We start from the raw sequence: 12500 nt of genomic DNA, 5'->3' as shown, positions 1-12500 counted from the left end.
AAGTAGAAAGTGTTCAGCAGAGGTGGAAAGTAACAAAATACAGTTACTCGTGTTTACTTGTGTACTTTTCTACATTTTAAATCACATCCGTTACTGAGTAAAGAAAAATGCAAGGGGAAAAATCTCACACTAACCAAAAATCAAAACTACTGCAGCGACTGATGGGCGCTAAAATCACAACTAGGATGGAGACGAAAAAGTCAGACACCAAACTTAAAGCAAAACACGTTAAATTCTGCTGAAGTTGAACTCAAATGAAAAATGACACATTATTCATCCTTACATGTTGTCAGTTTCTTCTGTCCACGTGTTTTATTTTGTCATTGCACTTTAATTTGTGAAGGTAAAGTGTTCCTTAACTAAGTAACTTTTAAATTACCTACTTTTTACTTGTACTTTATACTGCTAATTTAACTTGTACTTAATTAAAAGTTCATCCAAGTAATAGTACTTTTACTTACGTTAGGTCGAGTATTGTTGTACTCTTTCCACCTCTGGTGTACGGGCAGACTTGCACTATTTTCCCTAGCTTTGTGGAAGACTTAGGTACACTTATTTGTCAGGGGGTTTAGGCATCCTTCCTCAAGAAAATGTGACATTTTTCAATTTAAAAAAATTCAATTTCCCCATACATTGTGTGTCTCTTTGTGGGTTTTTGTGTTTTCTTTGGGGTTGTTTTGGGTCTCTGTGGTCATTTGGCATCTCTTTGTAGTTGGTTTATGTCTCTTTGTGGTAGTTTATATCATTATTGTATACATTTATATATATATATATATATATATATATATATAATAAGAAATTATTTTTGTTACCACTCCAGATATACAAACAACATATAAAAACAACATATATTATCAAGACTTTTAACATATATAATAAAAACAAATATACAGTAATAATATATATATATTATATAATATATATAATATACATTATTATTATATAATTTTGGTTATTTTCACCATATCTGTGTCTAAAACTTTTGGAAAAGCTAAAGCAGATAATACATAAATAACACTCAAAAAGCTTAAAGACAAAACGTAAAGCTAAAGCTAAAGCTAAAGTCTTTTAGTTACATTCATTTGGCTCGGGTGCTGCCCTAAAAAGGCTCGGGTGCTGCACCTAAATCTTACAATGAACGGAAAACCGTGACTCATCTCACCCGGGGGAGTGAAGAATGTGGTCGTTTGACTCCAGTCGCTCCAGGTTCCCTGCAGACTGCTCACCGGCAGCGCTCGCACTTTGACCTGATACTTAGTTTGTTTTTTGAGGAAGTCCATGTCGATCACCAGAGTGTCTGATGAGATGTTCTGAATCTGAAGTCAAACAGGAAAAACATTTTCAACAATTCAATCAGCGCTGAACATCTTTTATTAAAACCCTCTGAGGTCTAAGTACATTAGAGCTGTCTTCCTCTATAATACCATTACAATTGAATTTGTTATTTTTTAAATATTCAAATAATATTCTAATATTTAATGCTCAAATGCAGCCTGTTATAAATATGTACTACGCTACTCAGGCTTATGCATTGTCAATGCCACTATAAGTATGTGGATGTTGTTACACATTTTGTCCACTAGAGGGACTTCTACCATCAGCCTGGCCCTGAAGGAGACTACGTCATGGTGCATTGTATTTCTGGCACGCCGCTCTCTCTTTACATTATATTCCAGCGACAAACACAAATCATCAGAGAACTCTGGAATGAAACGTTATCAACAAGTGTAGTGAAGCGGCTCTGTTGTAAAGGCTAATGGTGCTCGGTTAGCACAATGACATCATGTTAGAAAGCACAGCTGAAACGATGTGTCATAAACTAAGTAACAATAGTGTTAGCCACGATGCTAATTGATGGCACGATGGCATTGATAACTAAGCCAAATGGTGCTGCCACTACTATTTTAGTGATTTTTTAGCAACCTGATTCTTGTTGATTGTCACGTGACTGAGAATACAGCTGTTAGAAGGTAATATATGAAGTAGAAGCTAACTCTGACAGCTGTAGGTTAGCTAACATTAACTTTAGCTTCTATAATTTGCGCCGCAGTTACGAAACCAGAACGAGCTTACTATTGCTAACATAAGCACTTTGGATGTCGATTTTAAAGTAATGTTAAAACTATTTCCCGTCCTTCTGATTTCCAGCTGCAGCCCCCCCTGTACTGATGTTATACGTAACGTTAGCTCACAATGCCTTGTGTTTCTCACTCCCGCTAGTTATTGTTCATCAGACGTGACATGAGAAGAGGGAGATTAGCTAACGTTAGCCAACCTATTTCTAAAAAAGTCACATTTGAATAGTAATTTCAGCATTCGAATAGTATTGATTTTTTTACTTTTCAAATTATATTCGACTTTCCAACAGCCCTAAAGGACATTTTCACAAATTCACCTTTTAAGGGTATTTTTTATATTTTATTCATTTAAAAACAGGAAAACAGAGACAAAACTTGAAGTTAACTTGTCTAAAATGTAAGTTGCATTGATGAGATCCTTTGTTTTGAAAGCACTCAGATTATTAAACACATCCGACTTTAAACATTTGTGTTAATCAATTGGTTAATTTCATTTGGAAAAACTTAATTTATATGTGTATTACAAATTAAAAAATTAAATATCTGAGATGGATGTTTACGGGACTTTAAAAGTGGAAATAATAACAGAAGCAACAGAAATTAGAGTGAGTTACGATTGTGCTGCCTCCGTTCCAGATGTGCAGCTGGAAGAGTTGGTTGTCTAGTCTCAGGTAATCTCTGATGTACGGAGTCTGAACACGGATCACGGCCTGGTTCTCCTCCTTGTTGAAAGTGACGTTCTTCACCTGAGGACTTCTCGGTTTAACTGCAGGGACACAACAAAGTTTCAAGGTATCCTTATTATCTCCGAAGGGCAATTTGGTTTATAGCCAGCAGTAGGCTACATAGACAGCAAGCACACCAAAAAACAACAAAATAAATTACAAGAGACATTTTAAGAAAGTCATTCACAATGCAAATGGCAGCTGGAATAAATGACTTTTTCAACCTATTTGTTCTACATTGCGAATGATTGTATCCGCACCCTGATGGTAGCAACATAATTTCACACTCCAGGGGAAGGCTCGGATCGGCCGAGATGGACTTGGCTTTCTTTAAGGACCTGTCCTGATACAGGTCATGAAGATTGTTCAACGGTGTTCCAGCAATTTTGCTGCACACCTTGACAAAGCCTTGAGGCGATTTTTCTGTTTGACAGAAAGTGACCCGGCCAGCAGATAACAGAAAAGGTAACAACAGATTTGATAAAACAGGAATAAAACATTTTCATAAAAGTGGTGTCCACATCAAAACTGCGCAGCTTCTGTGGCCGGTTAGCTCAGTTGGTAGAGCGGGTGCACGTATGCAGAGGTTTATTCCTCAACGCAGAAGGTCCAGGGTTAGAATCCGACCTGTGATGGTTTTCCTGCATGTCTCCCTCCTCTCTCTCCCCTTTCATATCTCAGCTTTCCTATCGAATAAAGGCAGAAATGCCCCCAAAAAACAGTGTAGCTTATGTAAAAGCTTATGATAAAAGTGCATACGCTGATGTGCTTTTTTTTACACACTGTGTGAAACAAAACACAACCGTCTTATTAGTAAAAATGTCAAACTTATTTTCTGTGTCAGCAAAGTTTTGTACTGAAAAATCCTGAAGACATTTTGGGTAAAATTTTGTGTGTTTTTTAACAATTTATTTAAATTCTAAAATGCGTTCTTGAAAAAGTTCCTCAGAAAAGTCTACGTCAGATTCATGACTGAATGTAATCGATTAGTCTAATCGTTGTAGCTCTAGACTGCAGTTAGGATTATGTTATATGTAATTTATGTTTCCAAACTGCACTTCTGCTGCTTCTATTTATTTTAAACTTCAATTATTTTGGGTGTTTTTCATCTCTGGATGACTACAATGTTCCTTCATACTGCCATACATTACATAATGTTTGGAAGTGTGAGGAAACAAACACAGAACCAATATTTTCCCTCCAAAATACAGCCATGATAATTGTAAATAAAACCACATATAGAACACCAACTAATCCACATGAATGAATGAATGAATTTAACACATATTTATATCTTATTCACAATGATCTTATGATATATAGCCTATATATCTACTATACATACATACACACATATATACATACATATACACATACACACACACATTCACACACAAACACACACACACACGTAACCACACACACACACACACACACACACACACAATCAATCATACACATACGTCAATGAACACATATATTGCAGCTGTTAAAGTCCTCCTTTCATATATTTTTTATAATATTAAAAGCACTCAAACGTAAAGATCTTCTTGACTTCAGAACTGCACAAATTATCTACAAAATAAAAACTCACAACACATTCTCACTCCCATTGTGTAAAATACAGACGCATGGTCAGGTATCTTTGCCGTTTGTTATTGACGCTAAAAGTCTCCTTTAGCGTCTAAATCTAATATATATAATAATAATATATAATATATCTAAACGCGCTTGGTGGAGACTCTTGGCGTCACTTTTGAGGCTCTGGGTCGGGACGTACGTTAACCCTTTGTGTTGTTTTTCTTGGTCAAAATTTACTTTTTTTTTTCAACATTGTGGTTGTCTTTTTCGATACTTCTGTCGCTTTTTTATACATATTTTTGTCACTTCTTACCATGTTTTTGTCACATTTTCCCTGTGCTTTTTTGACATTTTTTTGTTGTTTTTCCTCCACGTTTTTGAAGCTATTTCTGACATTTTTGTCACTCTTTTCAACATTCTTTTATCATTTTTTTTCTCCAAATGCTACAAAATTGAATAAAACAGCCAAAATCAATGAAAGTTCTTTTATTTTACTTGTGAAGAGTAACGGTTGTATGGAACCATCCACGTTAGTTTTTGACAAATTGGTTGATAGAAACCCAAATTTCTGATATAGAAACATTTTGAATATGGGTCAAATTTGACCCGAGGACAACAGGAGGTTAAACTGATATGCGACACAAGACCGGGACAGTTGGGTTTAGGAAAAGATGGTGGATGGCATTATAAAATCAACATTTCAGTGACACGCGGGGCAAGAACGGGACATGAACCCCGGTCTCCTGGGGTAAAGTCCTGTGTTGTTTGACCCATTTGCCCCCCAACCAATCTACTCTCTACCTCTGTCGCTCTTAACACTACGTCATCTTACAGCGCCGCGGTCAAGCTGCTGCTCTGCCCGCTGCGTTCCAGACAGACGCTGAAGGGCGATTACTGCGTCGGTATCTGACGCTGAGAGCCACTGCCCATGCGTCCATATTTTAAGAGTTGGGAGAGGGTTGAAAATCAACAGTTATATGACCAATCCAATACGTAAGTTCCTCTTAAGTAATGTTTGCTTTCTCTCATTTGGAAATATATGATTGCTGAAGATTTTGTTTGTGGTTTTCTTGACTGTGCTGAAATGTGCATGTTCTAAATAAACCAAAACTAAAATAAAATAACTTTGACTGCCGAGTGAGTAAACCTCTTTTTTTGTTAAACAGTGTAACATGAGTGAAGCCAAAGCTGCAGGACCACTTACCGATCTTCCCCAGGTTGACGGTGGTGGTAACGGTTCCTCCTCTCTGCAGGTGGACGGTCACATTCACAGGAACAACCGGAGTCAGCTCTCTGGAGTTCACCACGTCTCCTCCAACACTCAAACACTTGATCCTATTCTCATAGTAGTTCGAGTAGCTGAGAACACAAGAGTCCACCATTGCAATAAGCGTAGATTTTGGGGGGGATGCAGAGGAATCTGACATGGTTATACTCAGATTCATAGTCAGAATATGAGTCTGATACTGCTCCACTGGGCTGTGATTATGGGGCATGTTTCAACCGAACCAGGAAAAGAAAATGCCTCTGCACTCAATTAGATAGACCTACAACCAATCAGAGCAACGGATAGACCTACAACCAATCAGAGCAACGGATAGACCTACAACCAATCAGAGCAACGGAGACAGACGTCACAGAAGCTGCAAGTCAAAGGCAGGCTTCGACAGAGCAAAGACAGAGGCGGCAGTTTCTGTGTCGTGCGGACGGGTGTGGCAATGTGTATACATACGTGATCGCGGTTCTCTGTTCCTCTTTTAAAATGAACGCGCTGTCGATATCTTCTATAACAGACGCGATGGAGGAATCTACACATCTCAATTCTCCAGCGCCACCCATCTTCGTTGTAAACGAATTCAATCCAAGCACTCTTTGGTGACGTGGTTGATTACTGTTGATCATCTGTCCATCATCGTATAAAGCCCGCCCCCTGACAATGTGATTGGTCCAAACAGCTCTGGTTCGAGCATAGTTGCTCCACAACGGATCAAGTCCAGACCCAACTTACGACCTCAAATGTTGTGGTCGGGGCTAAGTTCGGCTGGCATCCAGGCTGGGGGATATGTCCCCTCCCCAATATTTAGAAAAAATATTACATTTTCCACCTCAAAAAATGTGATTGGCTTTGGGAAATAAAGTCCACGTTGTTTTTACCCCTATGTTTTTGTCGCTTTATTTAACATTTGTTAAGTTTTTTTCAACATTTTCAGAAGTTAACTGAGCAGCATTGTATTTTCCTAACAGTAAATGTTCTGTAGTTTAACTGTAGCTACACACATAATTTCTGTTTTTTAATTATGGGAGAAAATACAGGTAAGAAGTGTTTTCTTAGACTGCAGGAAATAAAATGTTTGATGCTGAAACTTTCTTATAATATGTTGAAACAAAAACATATGTCCTTAAAGGTACACTGTGTAGGAATTTCTCCCATCTAGCGGTGAAATTGTAGCCTCGTGAGACCGTCCTGATCTGGCGAGCTCCAGTTTTCCACTCGCATATCAGTCTGGTATCTTGAGACAGAGAAAATTTGGAGCTGTTCGCCAAACGACCGACCAATCAGCGTTAGTTTTGAGGCGGGTTTAGGTGTGACGCAACGAGAAGCGACTGTTAGTCTAAACAACGTGGCGGCTTCCACGGATGAGATGAGCGTAGCTATCGCGCAAGTTTGATCTGAATTAGAAAGTATTCCTTCATTGAAAGAAGAGCAAAAAACGGCACTGGAGGCTTTTCTCGGAGGAAAAGATGTTTTTGCTCTTCTCCCGACTGGTTTCGGCAAGAGTTTGACATATCATTGATCTGATTGGTTGATTTGGCCCGTCTATCACCTACATAGGTGGTGATAGATAGATGGTTTTTCCAATCAGCTAACCAGGATTTTCGCCCCTTCCCAAAAGTTCTCCAACGGAAAGTTCCCAGATGGATATGCCGAGCAAATCCATCTGGCAGAGTCAGGTTAGTGAAATTGTAGTTTGCATTCAAACGAATAGTGTTCTCTAGCGCCTCGCTTTTGCAAATGTGTGTTGCAACTACAGTAGCCGTTATGTACCAAGAAGCTATGACAACATGTCTTCCAATTGTTGCTTTTTGGCAACGAGGATTCCTTCGCCTGTGGCTCGGCATCATAAGTATGATCCTCCATTATGAACTAAAGGGCAGTGACAAGCGCCTCTCACTGATCTCCTCCGTTTCAGCTGGTTTCAGTCACGTGACGCTGGCTCTGGACGAAAACACGTTGAGGATTAACTACACAAGTAGGCTAGTGCTCTATGTCCCTCTCAGCCATTATAGTTTTTCAAAATGGCGGAATGACATGGAAGCCTCCTTGGACTTACCCATCCAATGTAAATACAGATAAGAAATTCTTCACTTACGAGCTCTGGGGAGCTTATTCCCCGGAGTCCTTATGTTTTTTTTTCGTCCAGCATGTTTCCTTAGATTAGGGTGGCACCAAAATCATGGTTGCAGCTGTCGCCATGGTCCTGCTGCACTCCCTGCTACACCCTGCTACGCTCTGCAGTGCTACTACTATTTCTAGTCATAGTTCCATTATCTTTATTGTGACTATTATTGCCACGGTTCATCACACCCCCAACCAGCACCGTCAGACACCGCCTACTAAGAGCCTGGGTCTGTCCCAGGTTCCATCTTAAAAGAAGTTCTTCCTCACCACTGTCACACTAAATGCTTGCTCTTGGGGGAATTACTGGAATTGTTGGGTCTTTGTAAATTATTGAGTGTGGTCTAGACCTACTCTATCTGTAAAGTGTCCTGAGATAACTCTTGTTATGATTTGATACTATTAATGAAATTGAATTGAATTGAATTGAATTGAATTGAATTGAAATTGAAATGAATAAGTTAGATCATTGGCAGAGGTCATTTTACACCAATGAGGACATATTTATGAATGAAGACATTGATTTTAGCTAATAAAATACTTAAAACACTACACAGTGTACCTTTAGAACGTCTGTCCCTAAACATCTATACTGACAAAAAGGTTTTACCAAACTGTCATGTTCATGATGCGGTCGCCCTCGGCGTCTTCGTCGTCCTCGTTGTTGTTCCTGCCTCCGAGCAGTCGACAGCTCAGACTGCTGCCTTTTATCAGGATGTCAGAGCTGCAGAGGATTTTGGGCTCTGACAGGAAACACTCTCATTAATTACACTCCTACAACACTGTCACACAGCCAGAAAGAAATCATCTTCATTGTCATTGTACATGGGCAACGGAATTGGATGCAGTCATCTGCAAAAGTGTAAAACAGGTAAATAAATAAATATAAACAAACCTCCAAAAGTCACTTTTAAACATAAAAAAGAAAGGTTTTTGAAAAGAACGTGAAGACACAAAAGCAAAGCCATGCAAGACATTCAGTGCATGAGGAAGGGCGCTGCCTGAAACATCCATTGTCTGGCAATAAACTATCAATCTGGAGTGCTGGCCTAGATGTATGCATAAGCTTAATTTACAGGGGGGAATCAAAACTGGCAGGTGCAACCCCCCCAAAAAAACTTTTAGAATTTCCTTTATATTAATAATTTAATAACCTAATCACCATAACCTGATGCAGAAAAGGCACAAATTGTTGCAGAAAAAAATCACCAAAATGCAGAAGTGTTTGATATGCTTAAAATTTCAATTTTGCTCTAAAGTGGAGATCTCAAAAGTATTCACACAGTAATATTCCAGTTCTGTGTCAAACTACTCACGACAAAAACAACGGTTCGAAAAAATATACTGCCGTGCCAAAAAAATCGCAAAAACTGCCCCGTGTGAAAAGACCTGCAGGGTCCTATACTGCACCCGGCGCAGCGCAGCACAAAGCCTGACCCAACTGTCTCTGTTAGTTTAAGACCGACCCAGTTGTCAGTTTCCCGTCCAGCGCCCACGTTGTTTAAATAGTAAATGCACCTGCAGCCATCTGTGGCCCATGGGTGTGCTGGTCTTACAGGGAGGTGTGTTCAGGTGCATTCTGGGTGTGCTGGTCTTACAGGGAGGTGTGTTCAGGTGCATTCTGGGTGTGCTGGTCTTACAGGGAGGTGTTTCAGTGCATCGGGCGTGCTGGTCTACAGGGAGGTGTGTTCAGGTGCATTCTGGGTGCTGGTCTTACAGGGAGGTGTGTTCAGGTGCATTCTGGGCGTGCTGGTCTTACAGGGAGGTGTGTTCAGGTGCATTCTGGGCGTGCTGGTCTTACAGGGAGGTGTGTTCAGGTGCATTCTGGGCGTGCTGGTCTTACAGGGAGGTGTGTTCAGGTGCATTCTGGGAGTATTGCTATCTTGAGGCAGCGGGAAGTGATCGCGCCATTGACCAACAAAAACCTGGTCTAAAGTCAATAACGCAGCATTTCATTGTTATTTTAACAGAGCATTAGTAAAATGCTCCTAGGCTCGTACACAGCGTGCGCTTGTTACACACACAGGGACGCACAGCAGCACACACACACACATGCAGAAGATTACAAATAAAAATATTACGGTGCAAATCCTCCATCATAACAGCAATGCTCCAAGGTCCAAACGCGCCTGGCTTTTAAAGGGAATGGGAGATGATCTCTGATTGGTTGATTGCATGTTACGCCCAAAACACACCTCTGATTAATGAAGACACTAAGTACAACCCTTTAGAACCATGACCCCGGCGCTCTGACCCTTTTTTCCACCGTCAAACTAGCAAAAGTGGATTTGGACACGCCCTAAACACACCTGCACCAGGCGCTTCACGCCGTGACCTTAGATCGTTAAAATAGGGCCCACAATGTGTTTAAAACTTGGGACCGTTGTGTTTGATAGGACGGTCAAACTTGAAGTCTTCGAACCTACGCTCACATCACACAGCATTGGTAAGCACAGTAAGCAGGAGTTCCCCTTAAAGCCAGAACTTCCACAGAGTCTGTCTTTACTAAAACCACTGCTATGAGTTTAGTTTGACTTCAGCTTCTGAAGTTTCACTTCAAACCACAAATATCTCAACAATCTGACGGCTCGTCATGAAGTTAAGCTCACATATTTTCCAGAGAATGACCTTTTAACCTTTTCTTCAAGCCAGAGTTTAAATATGCAAATGAGGCATTATCTAACGCTACCTTTTGGTGAATAAAACACCTAAATGTGTATTTTGGATGATAGTTTTCACACTAGTCTGAAAGAAGATATGGTATGGAAGCACAATGGAGCAAAAACTTCAAATTAAAAGTGATGTGTCTGCCTGTAGCGTCTCCTGATCAGCTGGGGAAGTTTCATGCTGACATCTGTTAACCTGCAGGGTCTTCCCCTAAAATGCAGCGCTGGAATGTAACTAAGTACATTTACTCCAGTACTGTACTTCAGTCCAAATGTTGAGGTACTTGTACTTTACTTGAGTCTTTTCTTCTCATGCCACTTTCTACTTCTACTCCGCTACATTTCAGAGAGAAATATTGTACTTTTATTACTGTTACTTTTTGTTACAGCTTTAGTTACTAGTTACTTTACACATTTCTGCACACAAAACACATGTAGTTTATAAAATCTGATGTTTGATTCTAAAGTAAACTAGCCAACAATATAACGACTACAAGTCCAGCTGAGATGATTAGACTATTAAACACACGACTGGTTGATCCTTTGCACACACTACAATGGGAGGAGACACAGAAAGAAAGACAGAAAGAAGGAAAGAAAGCAAGTAAGGAGAGACAGAAGGAAAGACAGAAAGGAGGGACACAGTGACACAGAGTATTTTTTACAGTGTGGTATTAGTACTTTTACTGAAGTTAAGGATCTGAATACTGTTAAAAATGTGTGTGGACACTGAACTGATGTTGAACCAAACCCAAATGTTCTCACCTGTGTCGGTGTCTCCGTCTCCGCTCTGAGCCTGAGTGTCAGCCGGCAGAAGCAGCAGCAGCAGCAGCGCAGCCACCCAGCAGCTGGACAGCAGCATGTTGTCGGCGTACGTCCTTACAGCTGCAGAGCTGCAGAGCTGCAGTGTGAAAGCTGCTTCTCTGCAGCTGAGGGTTTTCTTGTCAGCCGGCAGACAGAGAGAGAGAGAGGAAGAAGGAGTGGCCGTTGTTCTGAGGAAGGTGCTGTGGGTTTTTTTTTTTTACTCCTCTGCTCAGAGGATGTAAAATCAGAAAACATCTCTGCTCAGCACACAGCTGACAAGATCAACTATTAACCCTACACTCACTATTTATATTGATACGTTTTGGTTTAAAAAGGAATATCTTCTGCTACGTTTCCCCCTCTCATTCCCCCTGCTCTGACGTTTCCCCCTCTCATTCCCCCTGCTCTGACGTTTCCCCCTCTCATTCCCCCTGCTCTGACGTTTCCCCCTCTCATTCCCCCTGCTCTGGCGTTTCCCCCTCTCATTCCCCCTGCTCTGGCGTTTCCCCCTCTCATTCCCCCTGCTCTGGTGTTTCCGAGCCCCTAAACCGGAGACATTTGGAAACACTTCTGACCCGTTTTGGTTTGGAATCTGCGGGGTTGTGTTGCCGTCTCAACGGCCGCTACCGGAGACCTTTGGCAACGCCGACACTGACGGCAACGTTTCTCCTCCTGATTGGGTCTTAAAAACCAAAATGTAGCAATGTACATGTAGCCTTAGGCCATGATCACACTTGCTGTCTTTTTTGACAAGAAAAAGTTGACAAGGGCGCTTTGTAGTAAAAGAAAAAAGCTGGCAGCGTTTCGGTTCCAAAAAGCAGCCAAGAGCGTAAGACTTTAACACAGGAAATGTTGCGTGTTTGTGTCCAGGGAGTGTTGTAATCCTAACCTCAATCTTTTCTCTAATCTTAACTGCTGGTTTTGGTGTCTAAACTTAACTGTCGTCGTCACATGACGCTCAGAGCTTGTTCTCCTGGACAGAAAAATCTCTATTTTTACCGTGACGCTGTCACCAAAGACCACAGCAGCTGCTGCTCTGTAGAGACTAGGGAAATCAACCTTTAATCTTTGATTGATAAAATCCAGGAATTAAACTTTTAATACATGTTCCTTTCTTTTTTTTTAGATTATTTTTTGGGCATTTTAGGCCTTTATTTCTATAGGACAGCTTAGACATGAAAGGGGAGAGAGAGGGGGGAATGACATGCAGCAAAGGGCCGCAGGTCAGAGTCGAACCCACGGCTGCTGC

The 12500-nt window shown here is 40.7% G+C and overlaps 2 protein-coding genes across 5 annotated transcripts in view; both read right to left on the bottom strand.

Annotated features, from left to right (window-relative positions):
- The window catches only part of il7r (interleukin 7 receptor), a 16963-nt gene extending 5555 nt beyond the window's left edge, over positions 1-11408 (bottom strand). Inside the window, exons 1-5 of the mRNA XM_031309522.2 lie at positions 11213-11408; positions 8392-8524; positions 5589-5743; positions 2693-2844; positions 1163-1316 (exon numbers count right to left, since the gene is read on the bottom strand). Coding sequence (XP_031165382.1) covers positions 1163-1316; positions 2693-2844; positions 5589-5743; positions 8392-8524; positions 11213-11309 — 691 coding nt within the window. The 5' untranslated portion in view covers positions 11310-11408. The remainder of the gene's footprint in view (positions 1-1162; positions 1317-2692; positions 2845-5588; positions 5744-8391; positions 8525-11212) is intronic.
- Positions 1-12500, bottom strand: part of LOC116057126 (deoxyribonuclease-2-beta-like) — a 240191-nt gene that overhangs the window by 79068 nt on the left and 148623 nt on the right. The gene's annotated exons all lie outside the window — the stretch shown is intronic.

This window comes from Sander lucioperca, chromosome 14 (assembly GCF_008315115.2).
Source record: "Sander lucioperca isolate FBNREF2018 chromosome 14, SLUC_FBN_1.2, whole genome shotgun sequence".
Lineage (NCBI taxonomy): Eukaryota > Metazoa > Chordata > Actinopteri > Perciformes > Percidae > Sander > Sander lucioperca.
Note: the sequence above shows the minus strand (reverse complement) of the source record. Positions and strands in the feature narration are given on the sequence as shown.